Source organism: Canis lupus, chromosome 29 (assembly GCF_003254725.2).
Source record: "Canis lupus dingo isolate Sandy chromosome 29, ASM325472v2, whole genome shotgun sequence".
NCBI classification, from domain to species: Eukaryota; Metazoa; Chordata; class Mammalia; order Carnivora; family Canidae; genus Canis; species Canis lupus.
Genome location: NC_064271.1, coordinates 16968763 through 16982522, shown reverse-complemented (window position 1 = coordinate 16982522; position 13760 = coordinate 16968763). Strand labels below are relative to the sequence as shown.

General features: G+C 36.3%; 1 protein-coding gene across 5 annotated transcripts in view; it reads left to right on the top strand.

The window, feature by feature from the left end:
* Positions 1 to 13760, top strand: part of ARFGEF1 (ADP ribosylation factor guanine nucleotide exchange factor 1) — a 140257-nt gene that overhangs the window by 47979 nt on the left and 78518 nt on the right. For all 5 annotated transcript variants that reach the window (XM_025477897.3, XM_035708368.2, XM_049103739.1 and 2 more), the window contains 3 exons: positions 5919 to 6065; positions 7435 to 7614; positions 10499 to 10775. In XM_025477897.3, coding sequence (XP_025333682.1) covers positions 5919 to 6065; positions 7435 to 7614; positions 10499 to 10775 — 604 coding nt within the window. The remainder of the gene's footprint in view (positions 1 to 5918; positions 6066 to 7434; positions 7615 to 10498; positions 10776 to 13760) is intronic.

Below are 13760 nucleotides of genomic sequence, written 5' to 3'. Positions count from 1 at the left end.
CCAGCATTGTGATGCCCCCGGCTCTGGGTTTTCTTTTTTCAGTATTCCCCTGGCTATTTGGAGTCTTTTCTGATTCCACACAAATCTTAAGATGATTTGTTCCAACTCTCTGAAGAAAGTCCATGGTATTTTGATAGGGATTGCATTAAATGTCTAAATTGCCTTGGGTAGCATTGACATTTTCACAATATTAATTCTTCCAATCCATGAGCATGGAATATTTTTCCATCTCTTTGTGTCTTCCTCAGTTTCTTTCAGAAGTGTTCTGTAGTTTCTAGGGTATAGAGTCTTTACCTCTTTGGTTAGGTTTATTTCTAACCAAAGAATCTTATGCTTTTGGGTGCAATTGTAAATGGGATTGACTCCTTAATTTCTTTTTTCTTCTGTCTCATTGTTAGTGTATAGAAATGCCAATGATTTCTGGGCATTGATTTTATATCCTGCCACATTGCCCAATTGCTGTATGAGTTCTAGCAATCTTGGGGTGCAGTCTTTTGAGTTTTTCCATGTAACAGTATCGTGTCATCTGCGAAGAGGGAGAGTTTGACTTCTTCTTTGACAATGAATGCCTTTTATTTCTTTTTGTGGTCTGATTGCTGAGGCTAGGACTTCTAGTACTATGTTAAATAACAGTGGTTATTCAGAGTGAACATCCTTGTCGTGTTCCTGATCTTAGGGGAAAGGCTCTCCGTTTTTCCCGATTGAGAATGATATTTGCAGTGGGCTTTTCATAGATGGCTTTTAAGATGCTGAGGAATATTCCCTCTATCTCTATACTCTGAAGAGATTTGATCAGGAATGAATGCTGCATTTTGTCAAATGCATTCTCTGCATCTATTGAGAGGATCGTATGGTTCTTGTTTTTTCTCTTGTTGATGTGATCTATCACGATGATTATTTTACGAGTGTTGAACCAGCCTTGCATCTCGGGGAATAAATCCCACTTGGCTGTGATGAATAATCTTCTTAATGTACTGTTGGATCCTATTGGCTCATATCTTGTTGAGATTTTTTGCATCTGTGTTCATCAGAGATATTGGTCTATAATTCTCCTTTTTGGTGGGGTCTTTGTCTGGTTTTGGAATTAAGGTGGTGCTGGCCTCATAAAACGAGTTTGGAAGTATTTCGTCCCTTTCTATCCTTTGGAACAGCTTTAGTAGAATAGGTATTATTTCTTCTTTAAACGTTTGATAGAATTCCCCTGGGAAGCCATCTGGCCCTGGACTTTTGTGTCTTGGGAGGTTTTTGATGACTGCTTCAATTTCCTCCCTGGTTATTGGCCTCTTCGGGTTTTTTATTTCTTCCTGTTCTAGTTTTGGTAATTTTTGGTTTTCCAGAAATGCATCCATTTCTTCTAGATTGCCTAATTTATTGGCATATAGCTGCTCGTAATACGTTTTAAAAATTGTTTGTATTTCCTTGGTATTGGTTGTGATCTCTCCTCTTTCATTCATGCTTTTATTAATTTGAGTCTTTTTTCTTTTTATAAGGCTGGCTAATGATTTATCCATCTTACTAATTCTTTCAAAGAACCAACTCCTGGTTTTGTTGATCTTGCCTACAGTTCTTCTGGTCTCTAGTTCATTGAGTTCTGCTCGAATCTTTATTCTCTCTCTTCTTCTGCTTGGTGTAGGTTTTATTTGCTGTTCTTTCTCCAGTTCCTTTAGGTGCAAGGTTAGCTTGTGTATTTGAGTTTTTTCCAGTTTTTTGAGGGATGCTTGTATTGCAATGTAAGATGTTCCCTCTTAGGATTGCTTTTGCTGTATCCCAAAGATTTTGAACTGTTGTATCTTCATTTTCATTAGTTTGCCTGAATCTTTTTAAATCTTCTCTAATTTCCTGGTTGACCCATTCATCTTTTAGCAGGATGGTCTTTAACCTCCACGTGTTTGAAATCCTTTTAAATTTCTTCTTGTGATTGAGTTCTAGTTTCAAAGCATTGTGGTCTGAAAATATGCAGGAGATAATTCCAATCTTTTGGTATCAGTTGAGACCTGATTTGTGACTCAGTATGTGGTTTATTCTGGAGAAAGTTCCATTGTGCACTTGAGAAGAATGTGTATTCAGTTGTGTTCAGATATAAAGTTCTGTAAATATCTGTGAAATCCCTCTGGTCCAGTGTATCATTTAAAGCCCTTGTTTCTCTGGTGATGTTGTGCTTAGAATATCTGTCATTTGCAGAAAGTGCCATGTCAAAGTCTCCTACTATTACTGTATTATCTAAGTATGTTTTTACTTTGGTTATTAATTGATTGATATACTTGGCATCTCCCACATTAGGGGCATAAATATTCATGATTGTTAGGTTTACTTGTTGGATAGATCCTTTAAGTATGATATAGTGTCCCTCTTCATTCTAACGAACAGTCTTTTGGATAAACTTTATCTCATATGAGGATTGCTACCCCAGCTTTCTTTTGAGGACCATTTGAATGTTAAATGGTTCTCCACCCTTTCATTTTCAGGCTGAAGGTGTCCTTAGGTCTAAAATGAGACTCTTATAGGCAGCAAATAGATGGGTCTTGCTTTTTTATCCAGTCTGAAACCCTGCATCTTTTGATGGGATCATTTAGCCCATTCACGTTCAGAGTAACTATTGAAAGATACGAATTTAGTGTCATCGTAATACCTATTCAGTCCCTGTTCTTTTTTTTTTTTTAAGATATTATTTATTTATTCATGAAAGACACAGAGAGAAAGGCAGAGACATAGGCAGAGGGAGAAGCAGGCTCCAGGCAAGGAGCCTGATGTGGGACTCCATCCTGAGACCACGAGATCACACCCTGAGCCAGGGGCAGGTGCCCAACTGCTGAGCCACGCAGGCATCCCTCAGTCCCTGTTCTTGTGGATTATTTCTTTGGGCTTCCTCTTTCTTTTTCAGTGTCCCCCTTAATATTTCTTACAGAGCTGGTTTGGTGGTCACATATTCTTTCAGTTTCTGCCTATCTTGGAAGCTCTTTATCTCTCCTTCTATTCTGAATGAGAGCCTTATTGAATAAAGCATTCTTGGCTGCATGTTCTTCTCATTTAGTACCCTGAATATATTATGCCAGCCCTTTCTGGCCTGCCAGGTCTCTGTGGAGAAGTCTGCTATTTATCTGTTATTTCTCCCTATATAAGTTAAGAATCTCTGGTCTCTTGCTGCTTTAAGGATTTTCTCTTTATCTTTGGAATTTGCAAGCTTCACTATTAAATGTCGAGGTGTTGAACGGTTTTTGTTTTTTTTGGGGGGAGGAACATCTAGATCTCCTGGATCTGAATGCCTGTTTCCCTCCCCAAGTTAGGGAAGTTCTCAGCTATGATTTGTTCAAATATGCTTTCTGGCCCTTGTCTCTTTCAGTGTTTTCTGGAACCCCAATTATATCTAGATTCTTCCTTCTGAGGCTATCATTTATTTCCCTTAACCTTTCCTCATGGTCTCTTAATTGTTTTTCTCTTTTTTCCTCACCTTCCTTCCTTGTATCAAGTTGTCTTCTATGTCGCTCACACTTTCTTCCACCTCATTAACCCTGTCGTTAGGACATCCAATTTGGATTGTATCTCATTTAATTGATTTTAAATTTTGGCCTGATTAGATCTAAATTCTGCAGTCATGAAGTCTCTTGAATCTTTTATGCATTTTCCAAGAGCCACCAGTAGCTTTATAGTTGTGCCCTGAATTGGCTTTCTGACATCGAATTGTAATCCATATTCTGTAACTCTGTGGCAGGGAGTACTGTTTCTGCTTCTTTCTTTTGTGGTGAATTCTTCCTTCTAGTCACTTTACTCCGTGCAGAGTGGCTGTATGAGCCGGCTGAGTCAAGAATATCAACCACGACCTAAGTAAATTTCACCCTAGATTGATTCTGACAAGGTCAGAGATCAGAAAATGAAAACAAAGATTAGAACAAAATAAAACAAAAGGACTACAAGTGAAAAACAAATTTTAAAACAAAGTAGTGAAAAATAAAAGGCCAAGAATCCCAAAGAAGAAGAAAAAAAAGAAAGAGAAAAGGAAAAAAAAAAAGGGAGAGGAACTAGGAGATGGTGGTGGTGAGGAAGTTGTAGTGGCGAGAGCGGTCCTAGAGGGTGATCCTCTTGGTTCTGAGTGTATTAAGTTCTGTATGTTAGAAGATGCTCAGTCCCAAATTTATATAAACTAGCAATACTTGTAGAAAGCCCCAACATTGACCACCAAAACATAAACAAGATAAAAGAGGGGGGCAGAATGGGAATGAAGAGAGAATATCTCACAGAATAAACCAGCACGGTATTCCACTTGGTTCAGGGTGCATGCTGATCATGTTTTAGAAGGTGAGGCAGTGAACACAACACAAAACAAAAAAAATATGCTGTATATCTCCCAAAATTAAATTGAGTATGTTGCAGGGAATCTAGAAGTGGAAAATATATCTAAGACAAGTAATTGTAGAAATATGAAAGTCAAAAAGGAAACTTAAAAATGAAGAAGTTGTAAAATAATGTAGTTAAGGTGGGAAAAGAGGAAAAAAATATTGGAAATTTTTAGCCTGATATAAAAATGAGTTGTACTGGAAAAAGGGGGGGAAAAAAAAGGAGAGGTACCCTCTAGTTCTATATATTATAAATTGCTCAACTTCCCCTGGAGCTTTCCAGTTATCTTTGGTCAAGAACTTGCTCTTCCCTGGTTCTTCAAGCTGGTCTTCTGGGTTCTGGGGGAGCGGTCTGCTGTACTGAATCTCAGGTGTGTGTGCTTGGGTGGAGATGCCTCACCCCTGCCAGGTGCAAGGCTCAGTGGGAGCTGTTTGCCGGGTGAAGCCTTTGTTCCCTGGCAGCCCGCCTTTCCCCAAGCACAAGGTGAAACGAGGAAAAACAACAATGGTGGCAGCCAGAATTCCAGCTCTGGAGTCGTCTCCCCACTAGTAACTAATGTAGTCTTTCAGTCCGCACTGGCCTAAATGTTCCCAGCCTGGCATGGGTACATGGGTGCACTGATTTGCACAGCTTGCAGGGCGCCCAGTGGCAGAGTTCTCGCTGTCCTGTGCCCTCCCCGCTTCCGCCTGTCCCAGGGGGAACACAGGATTGTGGACTTTGCTCAGCACCCTGGGATCCAGGGCCCTATGCTGTTGAAATTGTGCTCCCAGTGGCCGCGGCTTCCGAAGGCAGCAGGGCACAGACATCTCTCTTTGGAGCCGGCCCACCTAACCGACTGGCTTCTCCCAAATGCCCTGCCAGCTTCTTGCTCCAGCCCTTTACTGAGATTGGTCCACAGTTTGTGGATTTTTAAAGTTCCCGCTTCTCTGGGCCTGGGCTTTCCTGTCCTGGACGCTTTTGTCACCTGGCTTTAGCCTAGTTTCTCTTGGTGCCGCTCCCCTGCTTGATTTTTTTTTTTATTTTATTTTTTCTGCCTTCCTACCCTGCTAGCAGCCAAAACCCTTCCCTCCGTAGCGTTCCGGCTGTTCTCTTTAAATCTCAGGTCAAAAAAAATAAAAAAATAAATCTTAGGTCGAATTCGTAGGTGTTCAGGATGTTTTGAAAGTTATATAGGTAAGTTGGTGGGACCAGGTGAGTTGAGGACCCTTACTCTTCTGCCATCTTGCCCATTTAAATGTGATAATACAACTTTCACAAAAGCAGTATCAATAGTGATTAAATAGAAAGCAGTAAGCTACTCTCATTCATCAGAGACAAGGTCTAAGGCTTGGCTTTCTCAAATGTTGCCTGATTGTTTTATTGTGGTTATTATGTTTCTGTGGTTATTATGAATGTAAATAATTTTATGTGTTTGTAGCTAATAAAGTTTTCTTCATGAAAGTTTGGTATAGCCTTGGCTTTGATTTTACTTTAATGTTTTTATATGAAAGGTTTCATGTATATTCAATTATACACTATAGTTTTAATGTATATTTAATTAGCATATATGTATTAGTTTAATTAGGATCTTTGTTTTTCAATTTCAGAAACTTATTGCTTATGGTCACTTGACTGGTAATGCTCCAGATAGTACAACACCAGGCAAAAAATTAATTGATAGAATTATTGAAACAATTTGTGGCTGTTTCCAGGGTCCTCAAACAGATGAAGGCGTTCAATTGCAAATAATAAAGGTAATTGATTATATAGTGAATTTGTCATTCACAATCTCTATTTTTTAAAATCTGAAGCTATTTATCTTAGAAATATTTAGAAAGGTCATTTTATGTGCTTTCCAGCTGTAGTTGAGGTCTTTTAGTTGCTTTTTAGATACCATTTGAGGAGATTTTGTTGATTATCATCTAGAAGATTATATGTCCAGTGGGCCCTCAGAGTCTCCCAGAGTTTTTCAGTTTCTGAAATGTTTGCTGTATATATTCCATCTTTTGAGTTTTAGGGCCCATGTGATGGTCCCTGTGACCCCTATACTTTCTTTTGTACTTTTCTAGACCCCTTATAGTCTGCCCTCTATTTGTGCACCGGCTTTCCAGATTCCCTTGTACCTATTCATCTGCTGTACCTACTCAGCCAATCTTTGTGCTGTAACTTACCTGGATGATTAAACTCCTTAAAAGAAAAGTCACTCAGTTGTTTTTTCAGTCTCTTATATGTTTTGAATTCTTAAGGTGACTGCTAAATGGTTTTGGTGATATATTTGTAAATCAGTAAAATTTTCCTATGCTTTTAGTACTTTCAAAATCATTTACATGTATAAAGTATTTTTCGTATGTGAATATAGCCCTTCTGAGCCTTTCCGTTTCATAGCTGTATTTACTTCACAAGTCATATCTTTATTCTAAAAAAAGCTGCCTAATCAATTGGCCTATCATTTGCAATTTCTTATCACTCATGGTTTATTTAGCATATACTTAGTGCTGACTCTGCATAGCTTTTGTTATACAACATAAAAGGAAAGAAAAAGGAGTTCTTGCTCTTGAGAAATTGCAAGTTACCCTAATGTATGAACATTCACGTAAGTTAAAGCTATTGACTTTATTGAAAGATTCACTTAGGATGATTTTAAATGCTTTACTCCAATTTAATCTGATATTTTAAAACTTTATTCTATTTGTAAACCTCTTCAACAACAACAGCAGTACATTTATTGAGCTGTAAGAAATATCTCAGAAAAATTTGGGAGTGAATAAGAAAATGTATCTTCCAAAGTTGACAGTCTCATTCAACAGATATGTCATATGAAGCATATCTGTGTTCTGCTGCAACAGAGTTAGTGCTGTGCATTTTAAGAAACTAAGTAATCTTTTTATTAAGATGAAACTTGGGCTGAAACAATTTAATTGAATAGTTTTCTATAGTTGGGTTTGGATTATTTGGAAATTACTGCCAGGTGATGATATGTATTCAAGGCTGGTAGAAATTCTTTTGGTGTATACTGAAAATTGTGTACTGGTGTCTGAAAGCTTAAATTATAAAAATATTCATATTTTTGTGCTAAAACTCTGGATGTAGAAAATTGCTTCAACTGTGTCTTTCTTTTTAAAGGCTTTACTTACTGCAGTAACATCTCAACACATAGAAATTCATGAAGGAACTGTACTGCAAGCTGTGAGAACATGTTACAATATCTATCTAGCAAGCAAAAATCTCATCAATCAGACAACAGCCAAAGCTACTCTTACTCAGATGCTAAATGTTATCTTTGCACGCATGGAAAACCAAGCGGTAAGTATTAAGAAAGAGAGATTGTAAAGAATACCACAGGCATCAAATACAGAAACGAGTTTATAGGGATGCCCAGGTGGCTCAGCGGTTAAGCGTCTGCCTTCGGCTCAGGGTGTGATCCCGGAGTTCCAGGATTGAGTTCCACATCAGGCTCCCTGCATGGAGCCTGCTTCTCCCTCTGTGTCTCTACCTCTCTCTCTGTATCTGTCGTGAATAAATAAATAAAATATTTTTTAAAACGAGAGAAAAGAGTTTATAGGGAAATTACAGTGAAATCTTTTGGCTTACAGAGAAGAATGTTTTCCCTTATAGTTCTGCTTGAGATCTGTGGCATTATTTTGCTTTGTTTTGAGGTTTACTGACTTGTTTGACTTTGGAATTAATTTCTTTCTTTCTTCTTTCTTCCTTTCCTTTCCTTCCTTTCTTTCGATTTTCCTTTCTTTCGATCTTCCTTTCTTTTGATCTATTTATTCATGAGAGAGGCAGAGACATAGGAAGAGGGAGAAGCAGGCTCCCTATGGGGAACCTGATGTGTGGAACTCAATTCCAAGACCCCGGGATCATGACATGAGCCAAAAACAGACGCCCAACCACTGAGCCACCCAGGTGCCCCTGACTTTGGAATTTCAAACATATTTTTAGTTGTTCACAAGTAGAATTTGAAAGACATTTATTGTCATCATCCTCATGGAAGTGTTTATGAATTGATAATATTTTTATTGTACTCAAACTTAGATGAGTTTAATGTAGATATAAAACTACCTAATTTGATCTCTTCTGCTATAAAATTATTTAGTCATTAAGTCCTCAAAAAATTATGTATCTATATTGTGGAAATACATTTGAGGGAGTAAGAGATCAGCTAAAGAATCATTTATACATATTTTTAAATTGTTCAGGTCTTCATAATTACAAATCAACCTCTAACTTTTTTTGGAACTGATTTTAAACTTCAGAATTACAGAGAGCTCTCCTTTACCCCTCTTTTCCTTAAATATCAGCATTTTTTATAACCATATTATAATAATCAGAAGGAGGAATTGACACACATTAGTGTTAAATAAACTATAGAACCTACTTGAATTTCACCAATTTTCCTACACATGTCCTTTATTTTGTTTCAAGATTCAATCCAGGATCTGACATTGTACTTAATATAAGTTTAGTAGATGATAGGGATGTTGCTGAATACCCTGCAGTACACAGGACAGCCCCTCTCCACAATAAAGAATTATCTGATCTAAAATGTCAGTAGCACTGATACTGAGAAACCCTGGCCTAGAAAGTATAGAAGTATATAGAAAATGCTTAAAGGTTTGTTTTCATGCAATAACTATTTATTTATTTATTTATTTATTTATTTATTTATTTATTTATTTATTTATTATTTTATTATTTTATTTATTATAAGAGACACAGAGAGAGAGAGAGAGAGAGGCAGAGACACAGGCAGAGGAGAAGCAGGCTCCATGCAGGGAGCCTGACGTGGGACTCAATCTCGGGTCTTCAAGATCATGCCCTGGGCTGAAATCTGCGCTAAACTGCTGAGCCACCGGGGCTGCCCACATTTCTTTTTTTAAAGGATATTTTTAGAGTTTCTATGACACTGGATTAAATAAAACTAGAATTCAACACCATGCTTGTCTGTGATTCCAAAGCATGTGTTTCCTCTACTAAACCATAGTGCCAACCTGTTGAAAGTTTAGACTGAGGGTGGGAGTGGATTATAAGTCATAGGTTCTTCACTGCTAGTTTGGAAATTGACTTTCTCATGAATGTGCTAAAGTATTGGTCTGAAAATTCTGTTCCAATTCCAACTGTGCATCTAACTATGCCCGTCAGTTTCCTTATCTATAAAATACAGAAGTTAGATCATGTGTATTATAAGGTTATTCCTACACTTTAAGTATTAAAATATTTCAATTTAGATTGATTTTATAAACTCATATTTTCACATAAACTGGAATATTACTAAGAAATATGAAATGTTCATATTTGGCACAGTAAAGTGTTTACCTTTATGGAAATTAATTCTGAGAATCATTCTTATTAGGCCATGAGGACCAAAAGAGATGTGTCTAAAAGCAATAAAGTGCTAAAAAAAAATGTGAAACCCTGTGATCTTGATCATTACTGTTTTAGCATCTTGTAAGTAAGCTAGTTTTATAGGTGGTATTGTATGACAAGTATCCTAAAATAAAACACAGATATTTGTCAATAAAGGTTTTTCATCCTTATTAAGATGACTGAGCAGAGACATAGAAGTACTCATTGCTGTTTTATTTATTAAATGCAGTTTTATTATTTTTAATTAAAAAGACATTTGACAACATGACATAATAATATGTTACACTGACAGTTTCCTCCCTCTTGTTTCTAATTTGGTCATTTCTTACTCCCTACCCCCTATAGGTAACTATTATTATTAACTGCTTTCTTGTGTATCTAGATTTTGTTTCTGTATATATTAGTAAAAATGAATCTGTTTTATTTCCCCGTCTACTTTTTCCCTTCCTTAGTGAAACTTTGATTTTAGGAAAATCCACTATTGGCAATAATCCAATTATTAGTCTGAAGCTATTAAAATTTATTTTGGTTTTTAAATTTTGTTTAGGTTATACATTCACATGATTGAAACACCAAAAATAGTGAAGAGAAGATATATACTGAAAGACTTCTATCTCTATCCTTATGTGCCAATTTCCATTGCTCTAAGAAGTAACCACTATTACTTGTTTTTGTGTGTTTTTAGTATATTTTATATTTTTTCTTCTGATGGACAAAGTGGTACCTTATATATAAAGGGTTTATAGTTGAATATGATACCTCCAAATTTTAAACAACTTATTTTACTATTATTAGAAATTATTCTATTTCTTTGCAGTTGCAGGAAGCCAAACAAATGGAAAAAGAAAGGCATCGGCAGCATCATCATCTTTTACAGTCTCCAGTAAGCCATCATGAGCCCGAATCACCTCAACTTAGATATTTGCCACCTCAAACTGTTGATCACATGTCCCAAGAACATGAAGGGGACCTTGATTCCCATACAAATGATGTGGATAAAAGCCTTCAGGATGACACAGAACCTGAAAATGGATCTGATATTTCCAGTGCAGAAAATGAACAGACTGAAGCTGATCAGGCAACTGCAGCTGAAAGTAATCTTTTTGAGAAGGGGTTGTGGGGCGTGTGTTAAGGGAAGAGTGTAGGCATGGATATTTGGGAAAGAAATGTGGAAAGGGTAATATGACTTAATGAATATCAGACACATTATGTTAATGTGAATTTTTCCATCCTACATGGCGAAGTTAATTGACTACAACACATAAGACATTTATTAATAATAGTGTGCATTCATTAGCATCTCATGAGTAGTATGATTTACAGACTTGTCTTGGAGGAGATAAATATATTACTAGAGGGGGTCATAAATGTCTGCTAGCATGTGATACAGGAACTTCAGTTTTCTTCTTAAAATTAGCTTCATAGTGAACAACGACCTATTTTTTTAGTAAGGTTTTCTGGAATATGAAAGTTTGAGGGCATCAAAATGTTACTGGTTTGGGAAAATATTATAGTCTATAAAGTACTAAAATTAAATATGAAAAGAAATCTTTTGAGTAACCACCTGACATGCGAAAGTATTTTTACATCCTGATGTGTAGCAGTCACTGAAATTGAGATGTTCTCTGATAGTATTTTTCTAAGTAAATTTATTTATAAGAAAAGAGTGGGACACCTGAGTGGCTCAGTCCATTAAGCCACCGATTCTTGGTTTTGACTCTGGTCATGATCTCAAGTTCCTGAGAAGAAACCCTGAATTAACTCCATGCTCAGCATGGAGTCTGCTTGAGATCTTTCCCCTTTTTTCTCCCCCCACCTTCCACTCTTCCATCTTCAAGCACTCTCTGTTTTCTCAAATAAATAAAATCTTTTTTAAAAGTGGGTTACGAGATAACAAAAAATTAAATTACATTTATTTATTGTACTAATTTATTTCTCTAAAAATAATCACATGAAGTCATCTTTCACCCCAAACATTATTTTGAGCTTTAGCTGTTCTATAAAACCTCCAGGGAGTTGGGTTGTTCCCTTTGTTCCTTCTTAGATTGGTGTCAAAAAATGACGGAAATTCTCTTGCCTATTCACTCTGTTTGCGTAGAGGTAGGATGGTTAGGGCTTAGTAACAGTTTATCTGAATTCTGTATTTTTCTTTGAGAAGAGACTTCTGTAATATATTTTCAGCTCTGGATTTTTTTTTTTTTTAACCACACATCTTTTTTTATATAACAATACTGACATGAACATCAGCAGTGGCATGATTGGATGCCTTTTCACTATTTTTCATAGTGCTTTATTCTTTATTTTAAAAGGGATAATTTCCATAAATCCAAGCTAATACTCAAGTACACACAGTACTCAGGCTAATAGTAAATCTGTATTGTTATGTGATTTACATTTTTCTAGTCTGCCCTTGCCAGAATTTTACCTGCTTTTACTGCGAGTTTATAAAAGGGCTGATTGAAAGAGCTAATCCCTAATAGAGCTGACAACCTCCTTCTGCAACCCTTTGTTTGCTTCCTAGAGTTAGGAGTCTCTCATTGTTTGTCTTCGTCTCTAATTTTTCTCCCCTGAGTTTACCTCCTTTCTAGTTAGGAAATTTTTTGTCAGAAGAAACAACGTGGGCTGAGACCCATAGAATGGAAGCATCTACTGTGTATGAGTCACTTTATAGGATACAGAGTTATAAATAAAACATAATTCACTGTGTCGTAGTAATGATTATTTTGGCAGTATAGGTGTTTGCTCCCAGCAGCTGATAAGGAAAATTCTGCCTGAGAAGCATTGGTTAAGAGTGCTCCGGAGTTAGATTACCTGCTTTGAATTACATCTCTGTCACTTATTAATTATGTGACTTTTTGGACATAATAGTTAGCTTCTCTAGTGATTTCCTATATGTAGTAAATATTACTGTTATTCTAATCTATTTCTGTTAGATAATTTGTGTGAGAATTGACTCTTGATTTCACTAGTTATTTTATACACATATTAGTGACTGTGTATATTTAAGTTTTGTTGAACTAACTTTCAGACTTTAGATCATTTTAGCCAATAAGAGCACAAAAATACAAAGCTTAGGGGCACCTGGCTGGCTCAGTCAGTGGAATCTGTGACTCTTGAGACTGTAAGTTTAAGCCTCATGTTGGGTATAGAAATGACTTAAAAAATAAAATCTTAAAAAATATATAAAAGCCTAAGAATGATGGAAAAAATATTTTGTCAAACATTTATATTTTTACTCCACTGAAGAATCTAAGTGTTACTGTATTTGAATTTTTTATAAAATAAGTTTACTGATTTGGTCTCCTTATTTATCAAATTCCCCTTGTGGCATTCAGTATTTTATAGAATATAGCAAACATAGGAGCAGTGAACAATAGGGAGGACAGGCTTCTGGAAGCCAGAATCATAAGTAGTAATGGGTGTGGGGATGGGTATTTTAGCACTATAAACTTCTTTTATAGTATAACTATACTTCTTTTAAAGTATAACTACCTTTTATAGTAATGGGAGTGTGTTTTATAGTAATGGGGGATGGGTGTGTTAGCACTATAAACTCATTTGCAGTCTGATGCCATTTGGAGTAGTAGAACAGAACAGGGTCCTGGATCTCAAAGCATCTCAAAGTGCTAGTTGAACCTTCCTTAGATATTTGCAGCATTTCAAAAAACCCGATGGAAATCCTATTTTTATCTGTAAGCTAACTCTGGAAAGTCAAATTTTATCAGTTTTCTCTTATGCTGTTCAGAAATTCTCATGGGCTTTTCAATCATTTTGATTGTTAAATTGGGGACCAAATTCTTTTTTACTTATTAAATAGAGTTTTACAATGGATATGTAGATTCTTTTGGGGAAGAAAAATAGTAAGGAAGGGCTGGAAAGTACTGGTGGATACCCAGATAGCCCTGTCTCTCTTCTTCAAGGATCTCACAAATATTAAGGCACAATGATGAGCTTGTTATTATTGATGAACTGGGCTAATCAGTGTAGGCTTTAATTACACTTAATGTATACTTATAAGAGTTTCAGATATGTTAGAAATGTTTCATTCAAAATACTTTAAAATGTTTGGCTCCTAAAGG